At 36.2% G+C, this 25,247-nt stretch overlaps 1 protein-coding gene across 12 annotated transcripts in view; it reads right to left on the bottom strand.

Annotated features, from left to right (window-relative positions):
- PPFIA2 (PTPRF interacting protein alpha 2) overlaps positions 1 to 25,247 on the bottom strand; it is a 374,197-nt gene that overhangs the window by 98,349 nt on the left and 250,601 nt on the right. For all 12 annotated transcript variants that reach the window (XM_040989854.1, XM_040989864.1, XM_040989875.1 and 9 more), the window contains 2 exons: positions 18,669 to 18,785; positions 8,483 to 8,704 (listed from right to left, as the gene is read on the bottom strand). In XM_040989854.1, coding sequence (XP_040845788.1) covers positions 8,483 to 8,704; positions 18,669 to 18,785 — 339 coding nt within the window. The remainder of the gene's footprint in view (positions 1 to 8,482; positions 8,705 to 18,668; positions 18,786 to 25,247) is intronic.

Genomic DNA, 25,247 nt, shown 5'->3' with positions numbered 1-25,247 from the left:
CATATGTGTGGGTCAGGTCTGGAGGTGGGCCAGACTGGGCCAGTTGATGACACCCATTGGCAAATGTGAAAACCAGAATGGGGTGCAGGACAGGCCAGGTTGGGCCACAACACCAGCAATTCATATTAGGGCCAGGACTTAAAGCAGGCCAGGCAGGGCTGGGCTATAGCACCCTCCAGCAAATGCTGAGTTGGAACAGGCTATGCCAGACTGGTAGGAAGGTAGCAAGGAATGCCTTGTTGGGTCACTGCTCCCACTGCTGAGCATGGGACCTGGGACCGGGGGCAGACAGGTTAGGCAGGTTTACAACACCTGTTGGCCTGCAAATGAACTGGTGTAGGTGGAGAGCCAGGCTGGGCTAAGCAACCATAACCACTGGTGCATGCAGGACCCAAAGTACAAGCTGGTTAGACTGTTGCAGCATTAGCTGGCAAAAGTTGGGAATGGGGGCAAGTCCTTTCAAGCTAAACTGAAGAACCACCTGGAAAATGCAAGACCCAGGGCTGAAAGTGGGCCTGTTAGGAAAACTGTGGGCACCTTTCTGATAGGCTGCAGCAACCACCAATGAGCATGAGAACTAGGGTTGGGGTTAGTCCTGGCTGAACAGATGGTGGCACTTGATACCATAAATGTGGGCTGGATAGTGGGGTCAGTTGAGCAGACCTAGGCTGCAGTAACCATTAGTGTTTATAAAAGCAAAATGGGATTTGGGACAGATTGGACCAATATGCTGCACCTACAAGGCATATGAGGAACCAGGGCTGGGGGAAGGCCTGCTGGGGCTATTGGGGGTTGCCCAATTAGACTATAGTTTCTGTTTATGTGTGTGGAAGCTGAGTGTTTAATGTGTAGGATTGGTCTGGGTAGCAGCATCCATTAATTTGCCTAAGATATGAGGCTGGAAAAAGAACTGACCCAGTAACTGCAATCACAATGTGTATGAAGGCTGATGTGGGTGAAAGACTAAGCTGGATCCTGTACTGGCTATTGCATACAGGAGTCAGGTCTGGGGTCAGATCAGATGAGGATTTTTGGAAACCCTCAACTGAACCACTGGACTCAGAGCTCCAACTATGGGGAGAATCGCAGAACCTGTGGATTGACCATGGAGTTTATGAATCAAAACTGAGCCTCCTCAGTCATTGAAGACAGTGCAGTGGACAGCATGCCCAGAGGCACATAAAGGATATGGCGATCTATTGGGGCCTGCAGAGGACATCTAGCACTATAGCAAAGGATGGAGGACAGAACAAAATGGGCAACTCTCCCAGCCATGTATTAACAACAAGTATCTGGGTGAATGCAGATTCTAGGGTGGACTGTGTTAGCCAATGGACCTTGGAAGGATTTCCTTATCCTTGGATCAACGAAATAAACAGCATTTCAGAAATTTTGTAGCCATCTGAGCATAATCCTTGGAGCATGCTCTACAATGGGGACCCTGGAATGACACTGGATGGCCACCCTCCATTCCTGGGTACAGATGTGGTAGGATACTTAATGCAGTTTCTCACCTTTTCTGTACTCTTCTCCCAGATAGAGGAAGAAGAAAAAGACAATTGGAAGCAAATCATCTCATCCACTTTCCCCTACCCCTCGGCCCTTCCCACTAATCAGTGGTCTACATGGGTATGCATCTTTCTCAACTATGTAAACATCATCAAAAATAAAATTTTAACTAAATAAATGAATGAATAAAGTGGCACATATACCATAAAATTGATAATGCTGTCCTAATCTCCACAGAAATTTAGGATCATCCCTGAAAACTCTTTTACCCCTACTCCCATTTAATAACATTAACCTCTATCATTATTGATGTGTATTTTTACCATAACTACTCTATAGTCTTCTGTTCCAGAGCTAATTTTAAATATTAGTCTGATAGTACTTATTAACTTCAATATGTGTTTTTTTCTATGCCCTTCCCACTCCTAACTTTAGGATGAAATTGGAGTTATAAGCCTTGAAAAAAAGCAGGTTCTATGCAGACAGTTCCACATTTGCATATGAAAGATGAATTTTATCTATTCCCTACCTACTCTTTAAAAATACATGTCAGTGCTGGACCTGTGATTTTGACCTGATGCACTAATAAGGTTTCCTCCTATAGATATAATGAAGTCAAGACAAGGTCACAAAAGAGGAGTGAGGTCCTTAGTTCCAAAGACTGATGCTAATATAAGCAAAGGTGAAGACACAAAGAGAGAAGAAAGAGGAAGGTAGGGACTAGAGATGCACTGCTACCAGTGTAGATAGACATCAAACAGCACTCAACAGCTCTCAGCAGCCACGTGAAGCAAGGAAGGATGCACAGGGCGGTCACAAGATAGCCTGGAGGGAAACTTCTGAATGCAGCAGGAATATGTCAACTTCTTATGTTCTAGTAGTAATTAATTCAGTTAGAGGCTCTCATATGTTTCTTAACACCATGAGTGTTGGAACAATGCACATTTGTTCCAGACTCCAATTTTTGTTACTTATTGACCCTGTTATTATGGACACATGTTGATTAGCTTTTGTCCATCTCATTTTCATCTCCTTTTTGTTTTGATTGAAATACTAACTTATCTGGACAATAAGACGCTGGACTTTATGCTAGATATGTGTTTGCAAGGAACGAATCTCAACTGAACTTGAACTGTGGTCATGCCTCAGGGTGGAGGAATCCACCATGGGGGGAGGGGTATGAGAGGGGTGGGGGGAATCCCCAGTGCCTATAAAACTGTATCACATAATACAATGTTAACAACAATAAAAAAAAAAAACTCTACCAAAAAAAAAAAGAGAAATACTAATATCCACCAGGTAGCATAACCATTAAGAATTAAATAATTATATGATATACTGTTATAAGTGTTTTTAAAATGATTCAGATGGCATATATACTTAATAATAATAGTTTATTTTATATTAGTTACTGTTTATTCACAAGCAGCTGAATTCATTCATTAGCAGATATTACTTGTAGAAAAAAATGATTTTAGTATTGCATTTATGATTCAGCAAATCATACGGGAAGTAATAAATTTAATTGCAGGCTGCATTTCCAAAAATAAATTTTGAATTTTCCAATCAGAGAACAAGTCTTTTCTTCTGAGCTATTTAGAAATTTTAAAGCAGTAAGATTTTTCTACTCCCCATAAATTGCCACCAAAAAAAAATGAGCAGAAATCTCATAGTCAGTGATCCCTTTTAAGTTTATGTATAAATTAGACCTTACTTTATAAAGTAGATGTAGGCTTTAGTAACAATCTGGTAAAGCCAAACTGTAATTTCATAGTCTAAGTAGTCAAAATATCAAACTGAAATGCATTCATTAATTTCATCATTTTGAAATTTTTGAGGAGCTTTTAATAGGCAATTTGAAAGATAAACTTTTTCTCACAAAAAATGTAAAACCTCCACTGGAAAATGTAGTTATTTGAATTTGTATGTATTTTCTATGTATGATTATTATTCACAGAAGATTATTAACCTATTTAGTTAAGAAATTTAAAGTTAAGACACTTTGACACAATTGTCTATTCTTTTTCCTAATATGTGTACTGTATCCCTTTAATCTGTTCACTCTACTTCTAAAAGGTCAAAATCACTTCACATCAGGCTGGTACAACGGCTCAACAGGCGATTTCTCTGCCTTGCTGTGCCAGCATTGCACATGGACACTGGTTGGTGTCCGAGTGGCTCCACTTTGGATCCTGCTCCCTTCTGGTCTGGGAAAGCAGTGGAGGATGGCTCAAGCCCTTGGATTCTTGTACCCACGTGGGAAAACTAGAAAAAGTCATCCGCTCTTGGTGTCCCATTGGTTCAACTCTAGTCATTATGGCCATTTGGGGAATGAACCAGAAAATAGAAGCTTTCTCTCTCTGTCTCTACTTCTCTCTGTAAATCTGCCTTTCAAATAAAAAAAAATTGATTTACAGAATTATAACATCCTAAACTGTAATCACTGAAATGCCTATGGGACTGCATGTTTCATGTTAGAATGATTTGAAAAGTTAGTTTCTTGATATTATATAGCATTATTGGCAGTGTGATTTATGCATGGTACAAGTAGCAAATGTCTGTTGAATTAATTAAGGAAAAATTTAAAACAACAACCAAATCCTGTAATTAAAACGTGAAGTGTATTTGCTCTGCATGTGAGGGTGCTCCTGTAGGCTTTGTAGTGAGTGTAGTTTAGGAACTTAATATTCAGGAAAACAAGAGCAGTATCTGGGATTTGATTATATACCTGCTTAAAGTACATGATTTTCACATCTTAGTTACTGAAAAGAATTGTCACAGATTGGTTATTTCAGTGGCATAATTACTACTGCTTTTTAAAAAATAACAGTTACTATCACTAAATAATTTACTAAATTGTATAGATTTGTAAGTGGCTCATAGTGAAAGAAACACATTTTTTAAGTCAGGCTGATTCGATTTCTCATGCTACAGGGAAGTGTGCAGGTCTTGCACAGGTCTCTTCACTTCTCTAAAGTCGGGCCCCTCTCAGGACAGATAGGGAAAGTAACAAGCACCTTCCCCACAGTGTAGTCATGGAGAATTAGAGAAATCAAAGATAACACATCTATAATAGTTTCCACATACGGTTGATTGTTCGTAAGTCCTTAATAACCAAGGCTGTGTGACGTAAGTTCTAAATCGTTCTGATATATTTTAATTAGCCATCATAGTGTGCATTGTGTGTGCCTGTGTACAGAAAAAAAAAAAAAATGTTGTCATTCAGCAAAGCGAGCTGCAGGGAGGCTCTTTTCCCAGGTCTCATCAGTTCCGTCACTTCCCACTGTCCTGCACCTGGCACTTCACGCACTTTTGTTTGCCACTTCTTTTCACAGGTGAGGTTGAGGAGAGATTTGTTTCTCACGTAATATCAAACATAGCTATAAAGAAATTCCTCAGCGAATGCAAATAGTTACATTTTAAAGCAATTCCAAATGGAAGTGTCTCATCCAACAGAGTGACTTTCTAATAAGGCAATGAGCACCTGGCATCATAGAATTACTTTTTCCATCTAACTGCTTTTGAAACCTACATCCACATACCATTAGTTTTAAATAGCTGTTTTAATTGAATAAGAAGGGGTAGCTGGTGATATCATGCCTTCCCAGGAAGTGACACTGTTTTAAATAAGTGGAAACAAAGTTGGTGCCAAAAATTATAAGGAAGGAACTAAATGTCTGTAACCAACAGCTACCAGATTTACTGCTGATTCAAATGTAGGCCACGCTACACATACTGGCAAACCAGAGGTGGGGACCTGGTGGGGGTTACTGCAGGTTGTTCCAACTAGGCTGTAGCTCCCACTGGTTTATGTGAGGGCCGAGTATGTGCTGGGTAGAACCAGGCTGGACTGCAACACCCATTGGTTCAGGTGGAAGTCGGGACTGAAGACAGAACCAACCCAGCAATTGCAACAACCATCAGATCGGGGTGATGGACTGTCCCAGGTCCTGTACTTGCTAGCACATACAGGAGTCTGGTCTGGGAACACCTTGGACAAAGTTTCTTTGGGGATCTCCCCAATTGAACTGCCAGATGCAGAACCCCAACCAAGAAAAGGCAGAAGATAGAACAAGTCAATCAACCATCTCAGCTATATGTTGGCAGCAAAATATCGGGCAAATGGAGAATCTGTGATGGACTAAGTCAATCAGTGGATTCTTCAACGACCTCATCATATTTGGAGTGGCGAGACTGGCAGCAATCCATAACTGGTGAACTATCAAAACCACCTGAGCAAGTATCTCAGAGCATGCCCCATATCTGGGACATGGGATGGGTGGGAAACTGGGTGGGGCTTCTCCCTCAAGATTCCCATTTACCTCAGATACAAGAAGGAAACAATATGGAAATAATAGTCTTACCCACTTTCCTGTAGACCTTGAACCTTTTTACCCAATTTAACTGTGTAAAGATTGTCAGAATAAAATAAAAAAGAGAAAAAACAAACACAAAAACAAATATAGGCCGTGAATGCTACTAAAGCTATAGATCCAATGCTTGCACAACAATACCAACACATGTTTTAGTACTGCAAAAGAGGCAGGCCTATTGTGGAATGTCAATCGAATAGTTTTAAAGACATTAATTTTGAGATTTAAACTGAGATATAAGGATTCAGAAATCACAGAAAAATAAACCGCAGATCTAAACTGGGAGTCGTAGGGTTTGGGTGGCAATCTGAGTCAGCAGCCTAAATGGACTTCTTGAAGAAGAGAAGGTAGACTGAGGAAAGACAGGACAAAGAAAAATGGGTAGGAAAGCAGAAGAAGGAAAGGAACTGTAAATTAGGGAAAGTATATATGGAGCCATAGGGAAAGCATATTGTGCTTGTAGCAGAGCAGAAGTACTCTATGGGAGGGAAGACTGCTAGGAAGACCACAAGATACAAAAGATTAACAACTGATTTGTAGATTGGGCAAAATAGACAACAGTAACAACTTTTGCATGAACACTTTTAGCAGGCCAGTGGGGGCAAAATGCTATAAAAGGAATTCAACAACAAATGGGAAGAAAAGAGTCAATTCCATTAAAGACTAGCTAATTATATACAGAAGCTATAAAAAGGCAAAAATACATCATCTAAATGAGAATGCAAAACTGGAAAAGGCAAACTCTGCAAGACAGAAGTGCAGGCAAAGACTTCTTGGAAAAGACTCCAGAAGCATAGAAAATTAAAGCAAAACTAAGCAAACAGGATTATATCAAGCTAAGAACCTTCTTCAGTGCAAGGGAAACCACCAACAAAGTGGAAGCAAATGCAGTGTGAGAAAATATTTCCAATTAGTGCCATGGAAAGAGGATTAATATCCAGGATCTAAAAGGGCTCAAGAAACTCACAACAAAACAAAAAAAAATGCAGTTAAGAAAGAGACAAGGAACATGAACAAGCAATTTTTCAAAGAACCAAACACTAATGGCCAACAGACACATGAAAAAATACTCAGGATCACTAGCCATTAGGAAAATACATATAAAAGCCATGATGAGGTGTCACCGTACTCCAATTAGAATGACTGTCATCTGAAAATCAAGAAGTAGTAATTGCTGACAAGTATGTGGGAAATAAAATATCCCAGTCCATTGTTGGTGGGAATGCAAACTAGTACAACCATTATGGAGGACACTATGCAGATTCTTAAAAGGTTTGAAAATAGAAGTTCCATATGATCCAGCAATTTCACTCCCTGGAATTTACCCAAACAAGATGAATTTAACATACAACAGTTATTTGTACATAGATATTTATAACAGTTCAACTCACAATAGCTAAGATATGGAATAAATCAAGATTTCTACCAATGAATGACTAAAAGGACAAGATGTGGTATGTATACACTATGGAATACGACCCAGCCACAAGAAAATAATGAAATCCTATTTTGTAACAAAATGGATACAATTGGAAACGATTATGCTTAGGAAATTAGGTAGTCTCAAAGACACAATTATCATGTTTTTTCTTTAACATGACAGCTAACACCCAAAGGCAGAAATGGTCAGTTCAGGATTGAATTGTCATTTTTAGCTCATGCTTATACTACCATGGGGATGTGGTTTTGTGGTCTTTTTTACCTGTTGAATATTTTGATTAGTGGCAAATTACACCTGTGAATATATAAAATGGATTAGAATTATGATTGTGCAAATAGTGTTGAAGGGAGGGAAAGGTATGGGGAACAGCAGGGGAGTGAGGGAAGCGTGTCTGACGTCTTAGAGCTGAGTCTATGGAATGCATGGGATCTGTTCTTTTTATATTGGCAAAAATAAAATTAGAATTTTTTTTTAGAAATTCACCTTTGAAACTTTTTTAAAAAATGGAAAATTCAGAGTCACAAAAGGAAATTTTCATAAGCAAATATTATTTTCTCATTACTTCTGATAAACTGAAAAAGAGGTAATTTACTATTACCTTATCAGATAAGATTTGACAAAGTTAACAGGAAAAGATATCCTTGCATCTTTTTATGATTACTTAAAGCACTCTCCTTTTTAGTAGATAAATATAATCATAACTCTAGCAAGAACTGAATATGAGAAAACAAGATAGTTATACATATGTTTATACAAACCAACAGATAGGTATTCACACTCTGTGATGCAAACCCCAAATAAAGGGCAATTTCAGATAATAGAGTAGTCTTTTACATGCAGAGCATAACAATTCATGATTGATATATCCATGGTTGTTTTAAACTAAAAGCTTACAAAAAACATTCTAAAGCTTCAGTAAGTATCAACCACAGGATCTTAAATTTTTCTCTCCATCTATATTTAAAAAGAAAGCAGAACAAACTTTGTGCCTTAAAACACAAGTTTCATAACTAATATAGCGCACCTGAAATTATGGGCTTTGGAGAAGTAAAGCATATATGCCTTTTTGGGGAATCATGGCCAAAGCATCTTGCAGCAGCAGAAACAAGTACGGAGGGACTAAGAGTCTGAGTAGAGTGAAAGTGCATGAGTCACTCACCTCCCTAATATCCCGTTGATATTTAGTGTTCATTTCTTCAGTTTTAATGAGATCCTTTCTTGCTGTCTCTGCTTCCTGTTCCACCTCTCCAACTCGGGAAGAAAGAGCTGCTAAGCGTTCTTTCATTTGGGCCATTTCATAGTTCTGCTTCTCAAGCAACTCCTGTAGTTCCACTATTTGGCTAGTCTCATCCGTTGAATCTATAGAGCCATTAGACAAACGCTGCAGGGTCAGAAAAGGGAAGAGAAGTTAAGGTTCTCTTTAGCTTTCACTTAAAATTTGCAAACCTGAAGAAATGAGTTAGTGTTCAAAAAGAATTATAAACATCACAAAGAATTATTTTTTTTTGGAAAAGCTCTATTTCTGAAAAAAAAAATACTTAACATTAAATATCAAGGCAGATCAGTGATTTTCAAACAGGTTGGCAAGTGCATTTGAACCTGAAGTTAATAAATAAACAAAAAAGCAAGCATATACATATATATAAATATGCACATATATTGACATAGATATAATTTAAATGTGGTAACTAGTGGTTTAAATAACTAACACATTGCACACTGAAGTGTTAGTTTTAACTAGTAGGTAAGGGCACAAAATTGTTTCGTTTTAAAGATTCAAAATATTTTCCGAATTTCCAGGCTTTATTCTCAAGAACGCTCAGAAAAAGAAACCCATGTAATATTTTTAAAAACGTTATTCCTGCTGTGAATCTATTCTTGCTGGAACAAACATACAGCATTTTAGATGATTCTTGATTTCTGTATTTCCACGCCTACAAAAGTGTTGTGTCCATAAAACCCACAGGAAGTAGGCCAAAAGACATTATGTATTTGGGACTTATCTATTTTCTGACAGGGCCACCTTAGAAAACATGGTGACCCATATCTATAGAAGTTCACCTTGTATATTTATATATATAAACACATATATATAAAGCACTCTATAATTATGTATTAATATACATAAAAATTATATGCTATATATGAAATAGTATCATATATATCATGAAATAGAATCATACATTATATATAATCTATGCTACATAGTATACAGCATATCATATAATTTATGTCATGTATAGTATATTATATGTTATATATTATATTTATATCACATATACCATATTTACTATATAGTAACATAATATTCAATTGTAAGAAACACAGAACTACATGAAAGAATGGCCTTATAATCTACATAGACATTTCCTAAAAGACAACGCACAAAAATTGGTCAGCAGATTCATAGAAAATGACCAATATCACAAACCCTCACATAAATACATGGCAGAATGGCTGTTATGAAAAAGTCAAAAGATAAAATCAAAATGAGAAGAGTTTCAAGAAATGGAACCCTTGCATATTATTGATCGCAATGTAAATTAGCATGGCCATTACAGAAACAGTACAAAAATTCCTGAGTAATACAGAACTCCATGTGGTACAACAATCTCAATTTAGTATAGATAACCAAAGGAAATGAATGAAATATACATGAACACGTATTTGAAGTCCTGTGGTTACTACAGTATTACAATAACCCAGAATTGGAAACAGCTTAATTGTCCAGCAATGGGTTAATGGACAAAGAAAACGTGAAACATGTACACAAATGAATGCTACTCAGACTTTCCCAAGTGGCAAACTGTCTTTGTCAACAACATGGCCTCACTTATATGTGGCATCTGAAAGTCAAACTTTAAGAGAGTAAAGCAAAAATGGTGCTGCCAGAAGTGGGGTGTGACATTGGTGAGGAAAGGAGAGATGGCAGTCAAGCTGTCCAAAGCTCTGACAGACCAGTGGTGGAGCTCTTACTGATATTCTCACAACACAATGACTATAGCTCACCATCTTATATGTCTAAGATCACTAGAAGATGTTAAACGTTTCCACAACGAAAACTAACAAGTAGGTGTACTGAGAAGATTTGCTTGCCTCACTGCATGATTTCACATTGTACATAGACAGAAACACAACATCGTACCCCATTAATATATGCAACATTTTTTGGTTAAGATAAAGCATTAAAAAGTTACATAGGTTTGCTACATTGAAAAGGTTTGATGGTAAAAACAGTACATTTCATGGGAAAAAGCATATGGTTAAGACACAAAGAAAGTTATGCTATAATGCTTATTTTTAACAACATGCATTTGATCTCATACATACATATATTAGGAACAATCTGAACACAATGTACATTTTGTGCTTTTCAAGTATACAAATCTTTTTGAGAACCACCGGCTGAAAACAGCAAACTCCACTCATTTTAGCCAGATTTTATCTAGGAACTTTAAAAAAAAAAGCACGCATGTATATGTCTACTTTGCTTCCATATAAGCCCTATGAGTTTACCCACCCATCCCTAAACAACCTTGACATTTCAAGTTCTTCTAGAATTTCAAGTCCTTAACTTTCCTTGTACTGACTTTTACAAAAAAAAACAAAAAAAATCTCAAGTACCTTTCAGAGTAAAGATCAGTATTTATCGCAGAGATGGTGAAATTCTTAAATACTTAGCATGTGTCAAAATGTGTTTGCTACAATTTCTATTAGTTTTCTCATCTTTGAGTTGTACTGATAGTCTGTAGTGCTGTAAACCCCATTCCCCGCCCTACAAAAGCCAGGTGGTTTCTTAAAACCTTTCTTCTTTTACATTCACTCACACATGCACACACACACACAACTACAAAATCCAGTCATATATCAAATCTGAAAAATTAACAGGTTGGTCTGGGCAATCTGACACTGATTACAAAGCCACATGAAGACACATTTGCGAGTGACAAAAATGTCCTTTATCTTGATTTTGGCAGTGTTTATACAGACACACAAAATTCTAAACATTCATATTATCATGAATATAACATTTTCATAAATTGTAAATTAAGAAAGTTGTTATTTTTAAGAATTTGTAAAGCAGCGCAGGGAACAGAAACACTCTCACGTACTGGTTCAATATCCACAATTTATGCCAGAAGTAAAGTCAGGATTTGGGAATTTGGACATGGTTCAAGTTAAAAGGGTGAACCAGGAACTCAACCTAGAACTTGGGTGGCAACAGCAGGGACCTAAGGGGCTGAAACACCACCACGGCCGGCCTCCAGGGGACAGTGTTGACAAGCAGCCAGAGGCTAAGTCAGGAAGAGCAGTGTGCCCTGACGCAGGGTGCAGGCTCCCCCCTCTGCCTAAAAGCTAACCCTTAAAATTACTTACTGTCTGACCCACAAAAGTCACTAAAGAGCAGAATATGGCTGTAAAACATTGTGTTGGTAGGGAAATATAAATCCCAAAAGAACGCTGAATAAACTGAATATGTTATCATGTAGAGTTGCATATATTATTGAACTTCGAATTCCAAATTCAGCTGACTTATCCTTACTGTATTGCTTCAAGATGCCACATATAAGTAATCTGGATACAAGGTTACTATTCTGCATAATTAGACAAATACTGAATCTAATGTAAACATGAATGTTGTTTGTGTGTATGTGTGTGTATGTATCTGTATATATGTATGAAGAGTCTACACCTATTGTGTAGACAGACACCTTGTATGTATAGAATACATTTTTGCATCAAAACTAACATTTTGCAAATTTACCTTCAGGAACTTTTTGAAATTCTTACCTATGAAGACTTTTTGAAAAGTTTGTGAATAAAGCGTATTATGAATTAAACAGAAGAATGGGGTTTGCAATATTTTGCCCACAAACACCTATCAATCTGTTTTATTTTGGATGAAATGTCTGAAGTACTTCCACACCTGCTCATATAAAGTAACACACATAATACCGTACAGTACACCATATACATGTTTGAAAAACAGTTCTTTAGTACAACCGAATGAATATAATTTTCTAATTAGAAAAATGACTGTTCCATTTCTGTGTACCTGAGGTCCATTAAGATCGTGCTTTGATACTGCAAATGTTTTAACGGACTTAAGCATCAGTTTAACTAAATGCAAACAGTAACCAGAACACCAAGTAAAATGCTTTAATAATATTAACCTCTCTAATTCTATTACACAACAAATACGTACATCACGGTCTTGTAATTTGGGGATTTGGTGCTATCTTCATGAAGTTTTGATTTCTCATTTTTTTCTTTAAGGTATTTCTGAATCGCCTATGTCTAAAATTTTTGTAAATTTCCATCTGTTCAAACTATGCTGAATGCATTTTATGCTGAACTTAAAATACATTTATATAATTTAAGAGTAGAAAGGTCATGTTAAAACTGTGATGCATAAGTCAGAAAATGAATATTTCATTAAAATTATTTTTTTCTTGAGTTAGATTTAAAAGAAATTGTGACACTTTAAATGAAATGTCTACTGAATTAAAGGAAAAGTCAGTGCCGGTTTAAACTAGCTTTACCGAGGTATGGTTTTACATATCATGCAATTCATCATTTTAAAGTATAAAAGTTTGGCAGAATTGAGCATATAGAACAGTATTTAGAGTTTTGCAACTGTCAACATGCGTAACTTGAGAACATTCCTTTCCCTTGTAACCAACAGCAGTCACATAAGGCTGTTCCCATTCCCATCCCTAAGAAACCCCTACATTATGATGGAACATCACTATAGATAACTGATTTCTGAACATTTCACAAAAATGTCAGGGAATATATGACACTGCCATTTTCTTGACTGAAATATAAACCCATTGATTCTCTCCCATTAACATAAAATATATCTTTAATCTCTTATTCTCAGAATTTTCATTAATCTTTCTGAAGAATATAGAAATAGGTGAGACAAAGAGTAGAAATCTGGAATTTGTGTTACAATTTTTGAACACCAGACACTTGAGTCACTGTTACATTTAAGATCCATTAGCAACAAAGAGGTAAATACCAGGCACATCCATTGAATTTTCTGAAATAATTATACCATGAAGTTTTATAGTGAGGGATGAATTCTTCACCCTGTGGTCAAAGATGTGGCACTTAGTTTTGCAATCAGAATAAATAATCAGCCAGTGATAACTGTTTGGTGTTTGGGAAAAAATTCTTGTAAATGGGCAAGTTTAATAAAAGAATTCATTCTATGAAATAAAATTGTAGTGCTAATGGGAGGTATAACCAAAAACTTAAACACTACAAATCCACAAAGGATAAGTATTCAGAAGCACAAAAATAATAACACAAATACTTCCAAGCAGGAAATGGTAATGATATTTTAGGGTTAGCATAAGTCAACACAGAATTTGAAGCTAGCTCAACTCAGTAAAGCATTCCATTACATGAGTAAGTCTTAGACTAGGTATTAATCCAAAATAGTACTTTTGAAGACATTAAGATGTTTTAGAAAATATTTCTAGTCGTTCTAAGTGGTCCTCGTACCACTCATTTTACTTTGGATTATCAAGCATAGGTTTACATCTAACTCCTAAATAAGACTGTATCCACTAGCACAACAAATAACAATAACAGCCTACAGTTAGAGTGGTTACCCCAAAGATACATTTTCTGGCTGCAATCTTGAGCTAATAACAATTGCTTCATTATGGTAATATTAATTAAGTTGCATTATAGGCATTTTGTTGTACACTTTATTTAATAACATATTAGACACAAGAAACATATCTGATGTAAAGTGCATTTCTCCTAAATCCTCAACACAAAAATGAATGAGGTCAAGCTGTGAACTCAGCCATTCTAGTCCCTACAAGTCTTTTCCTCTTCTTCTCTCCCTCTTATTATTCCCTCCAGTCTTTTATAAAATTCATTAAGTACTTTTTAACTTCCTAGTTCATTTATTGGCACATTCAATCATCTGTCAAAACTATACAGTTTGTCTGACTTCTTCTATTCCAGATACTAGGCTGCTAAGTTGAGCATAACGTGTGAATAGAATAGGTAGGTAAGCAATGAAAATATTGTAAATATCAAATGACACATGCAAATGCCAGGAAAGCCAGGACTTGACTTCAGAAGAATCTGTGTTTATCTAGACATTAAATAAGTGATGTCATTATTACATTTTAACTCAAAATTAGCCTTGAAGTATTTTCTTACAACCACATTTTATCTTTGCATTAAAGTTCTCTAGCAAAAAAAAAATGCTACGTTGCTTTAAGCTACACATTGTATCTGAAATGTGTAAAAACCCATCAGTGTATAAGATCTACATAACAGTAAAACCAAAGTTAGAGTTAATATTCTATATTAATCATTCTTTAATTGGGACTAGCAACAGAGTTGTTGGGAGAGTGGAATGAGAAAACATTGAACAAATCTTGTTATAAGTAATATCTAATGATGGGGAGCAGAAAGGTAGATGTTTATAAACACTTCTAGGTAAATTTCTTTTAAAAAAGATATGCATTTATTTGAAAGACAGAGCAACAAAAAGAAAACAGAGCACGAGACGGAGTATGAAATCTTCTATCTGCGCATTCACTTCCTAAATGGTGGTAGTAGTTGAGTCTGGGCCAGGATCTCCTACATGGGAGGCAGAGGCTCAGACGCATGGGTCATTGTCTACTGCATTTCCTGGTAACTGCAAATGAAATTTTAATAATTTCAAGAAGTGGAGAATCTAGGCTTCAAACAGACACTCTAATATGGGAAGTTCTTGTGGCAAGAGGCAGTTTGACCTGCCAATGCTCACAAATCTATGTGGTTTTAAAGTTTTGTGAGGTTAAAGAATCATATAAGTAGGGCAAGGTGCAATAGGATAGTGGCTAAATCCTAACCTTGTATCTGCTGGGATCCCATACAGGTGCCGGTTCTAACCCACTCTTTGGGATTGTTTTAAACAGGGAGATGGATAGGAAGTGGAACAGCCAGGACATGAACTGGTGCCTGTATGTGATACTGGTGCTTGTATGTAAAGGATTAGCCAGCTGAGCTATTGCACCCACTCCCAGATATTATCTTTTAAAATATTTGGATTTATTCTGTGTTGGAAAGATTACTGAGGGTCATGAGAGAAACAAAGGAAACTCCCGAGAAGAAATCACAATTGTCTAGATGGGATGTGAAAGTGGATCAAACCAGAGTGGTTAGGGAAACTATATGTTTTGAAAAATATGACAGTAGAGTCATTTGTAGTGTGACCTGGTGGTGCATAGCAAGGAACAGGTCCCTAATTCTTGAGCTTGAAAGGCAGAAAGGGTAGAATTATCTTCACATGTGAGGGAGAAGAATAGTTTTATTAGTCAAGCTTTGGTTTTTGGTGGGGTTATCATGTGGATGTTAAGAGGTAGGTTTCTAACATTGTTAGTGTAAAATGTCTTAGTTGTATGATTAGATATATGTGCCTGATTGTAGGACCTGATTAAAGGCAAACTCTTGTGAGTACTAGCATTTGGACACTACTTATAACTATGAGGTTGACTAACAATGCTGATGATAACTGTACCTACAGGGATTTGGTGAAGTGGTGGAATGGTTGGTATGAACTTGGTGGGACCAACTGTGTTAAGATAATTTCGTAGGAGCGTGGAGAGGAAGTACTTTTAGACAGTGACAAGATGTGGGAAGTACTTTGCTGTGAGGAGGGAACAGAAACAGAGCAATTGCTGGTGTTTAAAACAATTTTGCTTCATGTTGGAAGAATTTCATATTACCTAAGAACAGAGTGGAGAAAAAAAGTAATTGATGACAAAAGATAAAGCAGTAAGAGCTTTTGGGGAAATATACTTGACCAAATGATTACTGGAGACATTCAGAGAAGTATAACGGAATTTGTCTTTATCTAAGGCTTCTTTTTGAAGAAATGTTTGAAGTCATGGTTAATCAAATAAGCTCGTTCATCTTCTTAGAGCCTGGACAGGCTTAAGAATTTGTTTCAAGTAAATGCATGCCCACTTTAAAATTCATGGAGTTAGACAGCTTATACACCACTGTTTTAGCACCTGAAATTTGCTTCTAATCTTTGTACACTTTTCACCAGTTTATCTCAACTCCTCCTGTTCATGAGTCATATGACTCTGCATCAGTAATCTTTGCTGTATAAACCTCACAGGATTGTCACATGGATCAATTGAAATGACTTATATAAAAGCCTTGTGTTTGGAAATTGCATAAGGTACCATATCAGTTATTTATCATAGTTTAGTAGACTTGTAGTTCTTCGTAAGTGGGGTTTCCAGACAGGTTTGAATAACAATTTGCTCATGTTCGTAAAGGACCTGAGTCAGCAAGGAATACCTAGCTCATTCTGACATGTGTTTGCTCATAGCAAAAGGGCATCTGTGTACTAACAATACTGAAAATTAAAAAAAAAATGCTATAGTTAGGAGAGCTGCTTAAAATTGCATAAGGCATCATGTCCTAATTTACTTCTCTTTGGATGAACAGTGTGAAGCATCCATTACATTCTTAAGGAATGTTTATATGTGTCTTTTTGTTTTTGGAGGGAGATAGAGGGACGAAGGAATGAAATATTTGTGAACCTGTTCCTGATCAATCGCATAACATCAGACAAATCCAGCCCTCATATACAGGACTATCTTTGGACCTTCTCTTTCCAAAAATGACAAATTAATAACGCTCAGTATCCTACTTGGCTTTACTGCTTGGAGAAGAGGAGAGACAGAGAGGAAAATCTTCTGTCTGATGATTCACTCCCCAAGTGACCACAACAGCCAGTGCTGAGTCCATCCAAAGCCAGGAACCAGGAACTTCTTCAGGGTCTCCCACTGAGGTGCAGGGTCCCAAAGCTTTGGACCATCCTCAACTGCTTTCCCAGGCCACAAACAGGGGGCTGGGATGCTGGGATTAGAACCAGTGCTCATATGGGATTCCGGCACTTCCAAGGAGAGGACTTTAGCTGCTAAGCCACCTCACCAGTCCCCATAAATACCTTTTTTTTTTTTTAAAGAATGAGAAAACAATAGAATAATAGAGAATAAGCCCAGTTCTGAAGAAGGCAATAAGATTTGTGAAAATTGTTATTACTTTGAGAACAATTGTATCTTCTTGAACAATTGAGTAAATGCAAGGTCACACAGACACCTTATTAAGTGTCCTGAGGGGAACATAGCTTATTTTTAATTTGCACTTTTGCTCCTAATATGTTGATAATAAACGTTTTTTTTAAACCAGTAAAAAGCAAGTGTTCAAAGTATGATTTTTGTGACACTATTTTTTTTTCTGGACTCTTGTCAACAGACTGTAGACACCAGTGGAAAATATTTATTGCTTAAAAGCATGCTTCTGTTCTAAGCAAAGTATAATCTCTTGGCATAGACTTATAAGTCACTTTGTGAAAGTTACATTAATATCCACCAACAGTTTTCAGGGTTTTGTTTTAAGATTTATTTTTTTGGAAAGAGAGACAGAGGGAAAAATCTTTATCCTTTGTTTCACTCCCCAAACAATAGTGATAGCTGGAGCTGAGCTGATCTGAAGCCAAGTGCCAGGAACTTTTTTTTGGGGTCTCCCTCACAGCTGTGGTGTCCAAAGGCTTTGGGCCATCCTCTATTGCTTTCCCGGGCCACAAGCAGGGAGATGGAAAGGAAGTGTAGCAGCCAGGACAAAAACAAGTGCCCATATGTGATGCTGGTGCTTGGAGGTGGAGAGTCAGCCAGGTAAGTCATTGGGTCTGTCCCCTAAATGTTAGGCGTTTTTTTGTTTTGTTTTGTTTTGTTTTGTTTTTGTCCCTAATAGGCACTGTGCAATACACTTACTAATGTGACAGTCATGCAAATACCTTCATTACATAGTGGCTGCATGACTGGTGGTTTTGGTGGTGACTTAGCCCTACCCCTAAGTAGAATTATTCCTCTTAAAGGAATGGTGAAAGTCCCTGACATCAGCTATTGCATTGTGCAATCCTTCAATAAAGGAGTATTGCTGGAGTCATTTCAAATACTAAATCAAATAAGAGATTTCAAAAACTATTGCAGTAATAATCAAAATGGTCACTAATTGTGCATTGTTTTTATGTATGCAAATTAAATTACAGATAATTGCAGAGCTTAAAGAAATTAAATGAAAAGCAAGTCGTGAGAAAATAAAATATAAACATACACTTATATATCACTTTTAACAGAATCAAGAGTAACAAATGATATAGAAAATCACCATAGATCTTTGACTATATTATTTATTATTAAATCAACAGTAATTATTTTATGCATCACACAATTTTTAGATCTCCCATTCCTGTCGCATGACATAGCCAGAAAGTGTTTCCAAGTTGAGAGCTGTGTTGCCAGCCTTACCTTTTCGTGGACTTTCTGACCTGGTTCCATCCCTTCCAGATTTTCAGACTCTGTGGATCCCTCACTTGATGCCATTTTCCTTTGTATATGAACATTTTGTTCACGTAAGGCAACGATCTGCAAAATACAAGTATTATGGTTTTACAGTCTAAATATCACATAAAGTAAAAAATAGTAAATTAACTTGAATGTGGTTAAAGCAAATGAGTATTGATAAATGGTCAGGCACTGACCATTAAATTTGTTATTGGTTAAATGTGTTATTGGTTAAAATAGTTTAAAAATTTAAGTTAGCCTTATCAATAATGTTCATAAGAATAGTGTTCATAAGAATGCTCGTAGAATATCTTTGTTAAGAAGAGACTAAATTCCTGGAATGTAAACTAACACAATATATTGTAATTGGAAAAGCGTAAGCTGAAAATGTAACTGAATTATTGATAAAACACATATGTTAGAAATTTAGAATTCATGAAATGTGATAAAAATTCTTACTGGTCTGATCTTTTGAAGTATAAAAGAAACACAAATGAAAAGATTAAAAGCTAAACTAATCATGATTATAATCCTATTAATTTAACATGAAAAAATATATGAACTGGAATTTATTTTTTCAAGCTATTATGCACATTTAGAACTAAATTTGTTACATTACTTTAATGACCACCATTTCAGCACATCTAATCCAAATTTAAATAATTTGTAAAAACATCATAAACTAATAATGCATGAAAATTATCAGTTCACTTTTACAGAGATGATTAATTCAACTAAGAAACAGGATCTCAGATTTTTGTAGTATGAGTAATTTTAATAATTACAGAATGAAAGAGAAGCATTCTAAGAATTGTAAAATATTGTTTTAAAATATGTGTGCTATCAATTATCATTCTGCAAATATTTGACATTGTATAAATATCATAATATTCATTTATGGAAAATCTTGTTATATCATCAGCATCCACAGTTGAAAAATAAATCTCCAGTTATTTAATAGACAATAAACACTGAATCATGCAAAATTATGTTAAAATCGTGAGGACCTGTATGTTACACATACCAATAAATACAAAACTTGTTTTAAAAAATCCAGCAGATTGGGTATTTCCTCCACTGCCTGTCACTGCTTCAGTGCCCAGATTAGTTATAGCATGACAGCGAATCAGGCGATCTTGCATAGGACTCCTTCATTTGAGTTCATGGCTGACCATTTTGTAAGGGCAGAACTCCACAGCATGAAACAATACACATGTCCCCTCTTTTGTAAACCTGTCATCACCAAGAAACCAGTCTCTCCTCCTCCTCTTTTGCTTATCTATAATCTACTATTCACAACGCAGCCATATTCATCTTTTAACTTTAAATGTTATTTCTCAGCTTTCCAAAATTGATTTGTTTATTTAATTAGCACAAACTTAAGCTTCTTAACAATCTTCACAGTGTCTCATAGGATAGATCTGACACACACACACACAGTGTAACGTATGATAATTGATAGAATGTTATGTTAAGTGCTGAAAAAATGTAAAAATGGTACTAAATTGGTTCGTGACAAGACAAGAAAATAGGAAGCATGTACTATGTAATAATTTGGATTGTTTAAAAGAATGATAAAGTATAGGGATGGTTTATTGAATAAAAGTTTTTGAGTATACGGAAAGATTTGGTTTTTTATGAAGTAAATGATTTAATGGGGTTTAGATGTTATAGTTTGAATAGTGGGTTTAGATAGATTTGATGTAAAATTATTATGTACATTGGGTTTGATATGGTAATATATGTTTGGGTAGGGATATGTAAAATTGTAATTAATATAATACTGAATTGTGAAATCACATTTGATAAATATATTATGTTAGTATATTATGTATGATATATAAATTATAGGTTTTAAGGTGTTATTATGTTAATATTGATTTGATATGAATTTTCGAATGAAATTGATATATAATATGGTAAGGAAGGTATTTGGTGAGAAAATATGGGGTAGGGTGGTGGATGGTTGGAGATATAAGTATGGAATTTGTGAGTATTGGAGTGTGGTGTGTGTATGAATTATATAGGGATGTGATTTGTAAAGGATTAGAAGATGGGGGAGGAAGATTAGGAAGGAAAATGAAAATTGATTAGGGGGTGGTTAGAGTGAAAAAGAATAATAAAGTAGAAAATTTGGTTAAGGATAGGGATTGTTTAATGTGAATATTGGAGTGTGGAAATGATATGGGTAGGGGTTGGGTTTTGAGGATTAATAATTTGATAAATAGGTAAAAGGGGATGGTGGATGTATAAAATTTTTATTAATGGTTAGAGGACTGATAAGGAAATGGAATTAGGAGTATGTGATAACTAAATGGAGTAAAATGATAAGTTGAATGTAATGATGAAGGGTAATTTAATAGGAATTGTAGTTGATTGTTATGGTTTGGATAATTTATTAAGTGGGATTGATAGATGTGGGAATGAAATTTGGATGATATATTTGAATGATATGTATAGATAGGATGAATGTAGGGTATGGAATGGGATGAATGATGATTGATTGTGATGAAAATGTAAAATGTAGGGTTAAGTGTGTAGGGTTGTGGTGGTGTTAAAATTATGTGATGATTTCAAGTGGGATGTGCCACTTTGAATAAGCCCTGGTGCGTATATAGTTCTTATATTTATGTCAGCACTGAAAATCCACCATGTGCAAGCATTATACTAAGTTATTTTTATTGGCAAAGGAGTTTATGATAATTCATCATTAACAAGTGATTAAAATAGATTTATGAGGTGAACTGTGTAGGTTTGTGTGTGCATGTCTCCTTAAAATTCATGTGTTGCGATCTAAGACCCAATGCCCATCCAGAGAGAAAGTTCTTACATCATGAGGACTTTGTCTTCAAGCAGGGGATCAACCTTTACAAAAGGGTGTCACGGAACTACTCAGGCCTTGTCCTTTGGTCTTCTCTCTCGTATGATTCCAAGGCATTCATGGTACTATCCCGCAAGAAGATTGGTGCCTGATCAGACACCGAACCTTGTGCTTTCCAGCCTCCAGAGCTGCTGTTTATAAATTACCTTGCCTCAAATGTTTTGTTGTGGTAACATAAAAGGAATAGGAAATACATAGAAATCAAATGAAAGCTCCATATCTTCAAGTGCTCGGCTCTGTAACATTGCCCCACACAGCTTTGCATTTTGTTTCGAGGTTCCTTATTTCAGGGGAATTTAATAGTGGGTTGGGGTGGGGTACAGAAGCATCTCCTTTTCCAATTCCAGTGTCTTTGCCCCCAAACTTTTTCATGTATTAGAGTTGGACCTCTTGTTGCACAGATTCATACACGAGCATTTTTACATATATTTTCAGGGTGTTTTTAACTACCTTAAATGACCACAGAACTGTAGTCAAGACAAACATTCCACAACCATTTTGATCAATTGTATTTTATCAAGTGTCAAGTAACACTTGCTTTTAGTTGTCTGGCACAACCCTTCAAATTTCTTTTGGCAACAGAAACTTTCAGTTCTATTGGAGAATTTTCTCTTCTTTATCCCTCATTGTTAAAATAGGAATGTATTAGAAAGGCAGAATCAGGAATGGTAGGGGAAGAGAGAGAGATTGAGCCCAAGATCTTCCAGATCTTCAGTTCACTACGTACATCCCAAACACCCACCACAAGCAGGGCTGGTCCAGGTCAAAGCAAGGAGCAGGAAATTTGAGTTTTCCATATGAGTGTCAGGAACTCCAGTCATGGGCCATTGTCTGCTGCCTTCCCTGCAGATTACATTGTACCTTATCAGTGTGTTGGACTGGAAGAAGAATAGCCAGACCTCAAACCAGCACTATAAAATCTGATGCAGGTGTCACAGACAAAGGCTTAATTGGCTGTTCCAAAGTTCCCATCCTGGGGAATCTTTCTATTTTCCTTTCATTCTAGAGGGTTTCTAGATAAGAGACAAGGGCCAATGCCAAATGCATGGACACATAACCCAAGCCAGGGTATTCAGATAATTTCTTCAGTTTTTGTCTGAACTTGCAAGAAAATTCTCTATTATGAAAGCTAAACTGGGAAGGTACAACTGGAATGCTGTCTGCCCTGAGTTTGCACTCATGAGGGACAAAGCAGATAGACGAGATGAAATTCTGATGAATCACTGCCTCTCAACATGCTAGATTTCCTGAATCAATTTTATCCCTGCTAATTTAATGATATGATCCTGAACTTTTTTTTGTGCTCATACTGTTAAGTTGGTTCTCTGTTGCTTGCCCCTAAAAGTATCCTTGAGAATGCAGCATAAACCCTGGAAGGCAACACAACACAGAGTATGCAATATCTACATGTGAATTTTGCAGAATGATCAAGAGTTTAACCAGAGACTTTTTTTTAAATATATGGAAGAAACATTGTATTTCTAGTTCGTTGTGTCTTTCAGTCCCTCGTTCACTTCACAAACTGGGGCAAAGCTCAGGTCAAAGTCAGGAATAGGGAATCACATTTGGGTCTCCGTTGTTGGTGGCAGCCACCCAAGTACTTGAGCCCTAATTGCTGCCTTGCCCACGTGTGTGTGTCAAAAGCAAGCAGGAATGAAAATTGAGGTGGGACTTGATCCCAGGCACTCTGATATGGAAGGTGGGCATTCTATATATTATATTAAATTACAGCTCTACAACATCCATTCCTCTCGTTTCTGTGCCTTTCTCTTTCTCTCTCTGCTAATGTAACACAGTATTTCCATCAAGTTATAAAATGAAGTAAGAACTAGGGTAGGACTTCATCTTATTGGTTAAAGCCTGGTTTGACATGTCCATGTTCCAGTTACAGTGGTTGGATTTGAATCCTGCCTATGCTTTTAATACACTTCCAATGACTGTCCACGTTCAGAGGTACCAGATGATGGCTCAAGTAGTAGGGTTCCTGATATCTATTTTGTTGAACTGGACTGAATTTCTGGTTTTGAGTTGGCCTTACTTGGGCCACCGTCCACATTTCTCTGGTCTGTCTCTCTCCCTCTGTCTTTCTTTATCTGTGCCTCAAATAAATAATTGATGAATTAAATTCCTAATTGGAAATTACTAGCAATAAAAGCAGGTTTGTGTTGAATGTGTATTTTATGCCCTTTTTTGGAATGATGCAGTTAACATGCATTATTTCAATTAATCTGACAACATTTTAGTAGATATTATTTTTTTTTATGTTACAAATAAGGAAAGCACCATGTAGAATAATAAGTAATACACTTGAGATCATATAGGAAAACATACGACATAGGTTCCTATTTGATTTTTCAAGATGCATTTTCCAGGCATGATACAATAATGTCTTCAGATAATTAATGAAATGACTCAGAATATATAGAGTTCAGAGAACTATCTAGTGCAAAAGCAGGGGAATATACCTGCCATGTGTAAACCAACAATTCAGAAGATTTCTTCAAATATTCCTAGGATTAAAAGCATTCCACTTACATACATTATTTATCATTTTCATTTATAATTCTTAAGTGGCATAGGTGTTTAAACTTGTCTTGAATATTTCTCAAATACTTATAAAAATAATCACATCCACATAAAGCCTCTAGTGTCAATTCCATGGGGAGCTTCAACCCTCAGCCTCTCTTTAAAATTCATATCTGTTTTTATCTATTTAACAGCAACTTCCAGAGAATATCCATAGCTAATTAACAGACATTCTTTTCATCTACTTTTATCCTACATTCAATTAACAATTCCAAAAGTGAGACTTTCAGAGGTCTCAACACAACAACACACAATTTGCTGCTACTCAGAAATTTATTCTACTTGTAGGTGAATTCCATTTTGAGATCATAAAGAGGTGACCACACACACACACACAGCAATAAAAGAAGAGATTTACGATTTACACCAAACAATTCTCCATCCACAACACCTTGGACTTGTGTTGCTATAGACTAATTGAAAAGTAATAAAAATGGAGACATTTATTCAAATGGAATTAAGGATTATAAGGCAGCATCTGTTTTACATAATAACACTGTCATAAGAAATAAGACTTTCAGCATCATTGAAGCATATTAAAAACCAGTGTAAAACACATAGTCTATAGTTTGATCAACTTGCATGTAATGCTCATTTTAACTGTAGTTCATTGAGTATAAACAGATTTCAACAATTTTTTAAACTGCACTGAATCATGAAAATCTGCCTTTGATTATATAAGAAAGCTATTCAGCTAATGATTAATAAGTAAATCAGCTTATCCTAATGCACGATCAAATAGCTTGGAATTGGGAAGGACAGATTTACTTTGTGTTTGTTAGAAATTTTTACTACGTAACACTACCTCTAAACAGTCAGTAAATATCTCCTGAAGGAAAGAAATCATCCTACAATCTTGGTTTCTAGCACAGCCCTTTCCAAAGTTTGAATGACCAACCTCCCAATTCCTTTACGCTAAAACTTAAAATGCTTATCATATTCTTTTGACCACAGTTTCTGCTAGTGAGTGTTGGGGCAGGGTGTGAACCATGTTAGGCTGGGCCTTGACTCTGACCAGCACACCAGGTGTGGGGACACACACCTATGGAATTGCCATCCCAACTGGTTTGCTAGAG

This window comes from Ochotona curzoniae, unplaced genomic scaffold (genome assembly GCF_017591425.1).
Source record: "Ochotona curzoniae isolate NIBS_2020 unplaced genomic scaffold, NIBS_Ocur_1.0 contig_1014, whole genome shotgun sequence".
In the NCBI taxonomy this organism is placed as follows: Eukaryota; Metazoa; Chordata; class Mammalia; order Lagomorpha; family Ochotonidae; genus Ochotona; species Ochotona curzoniae.
This window is presented reverse-complemented; position numbering and strand designations above follow the sequence as displayed.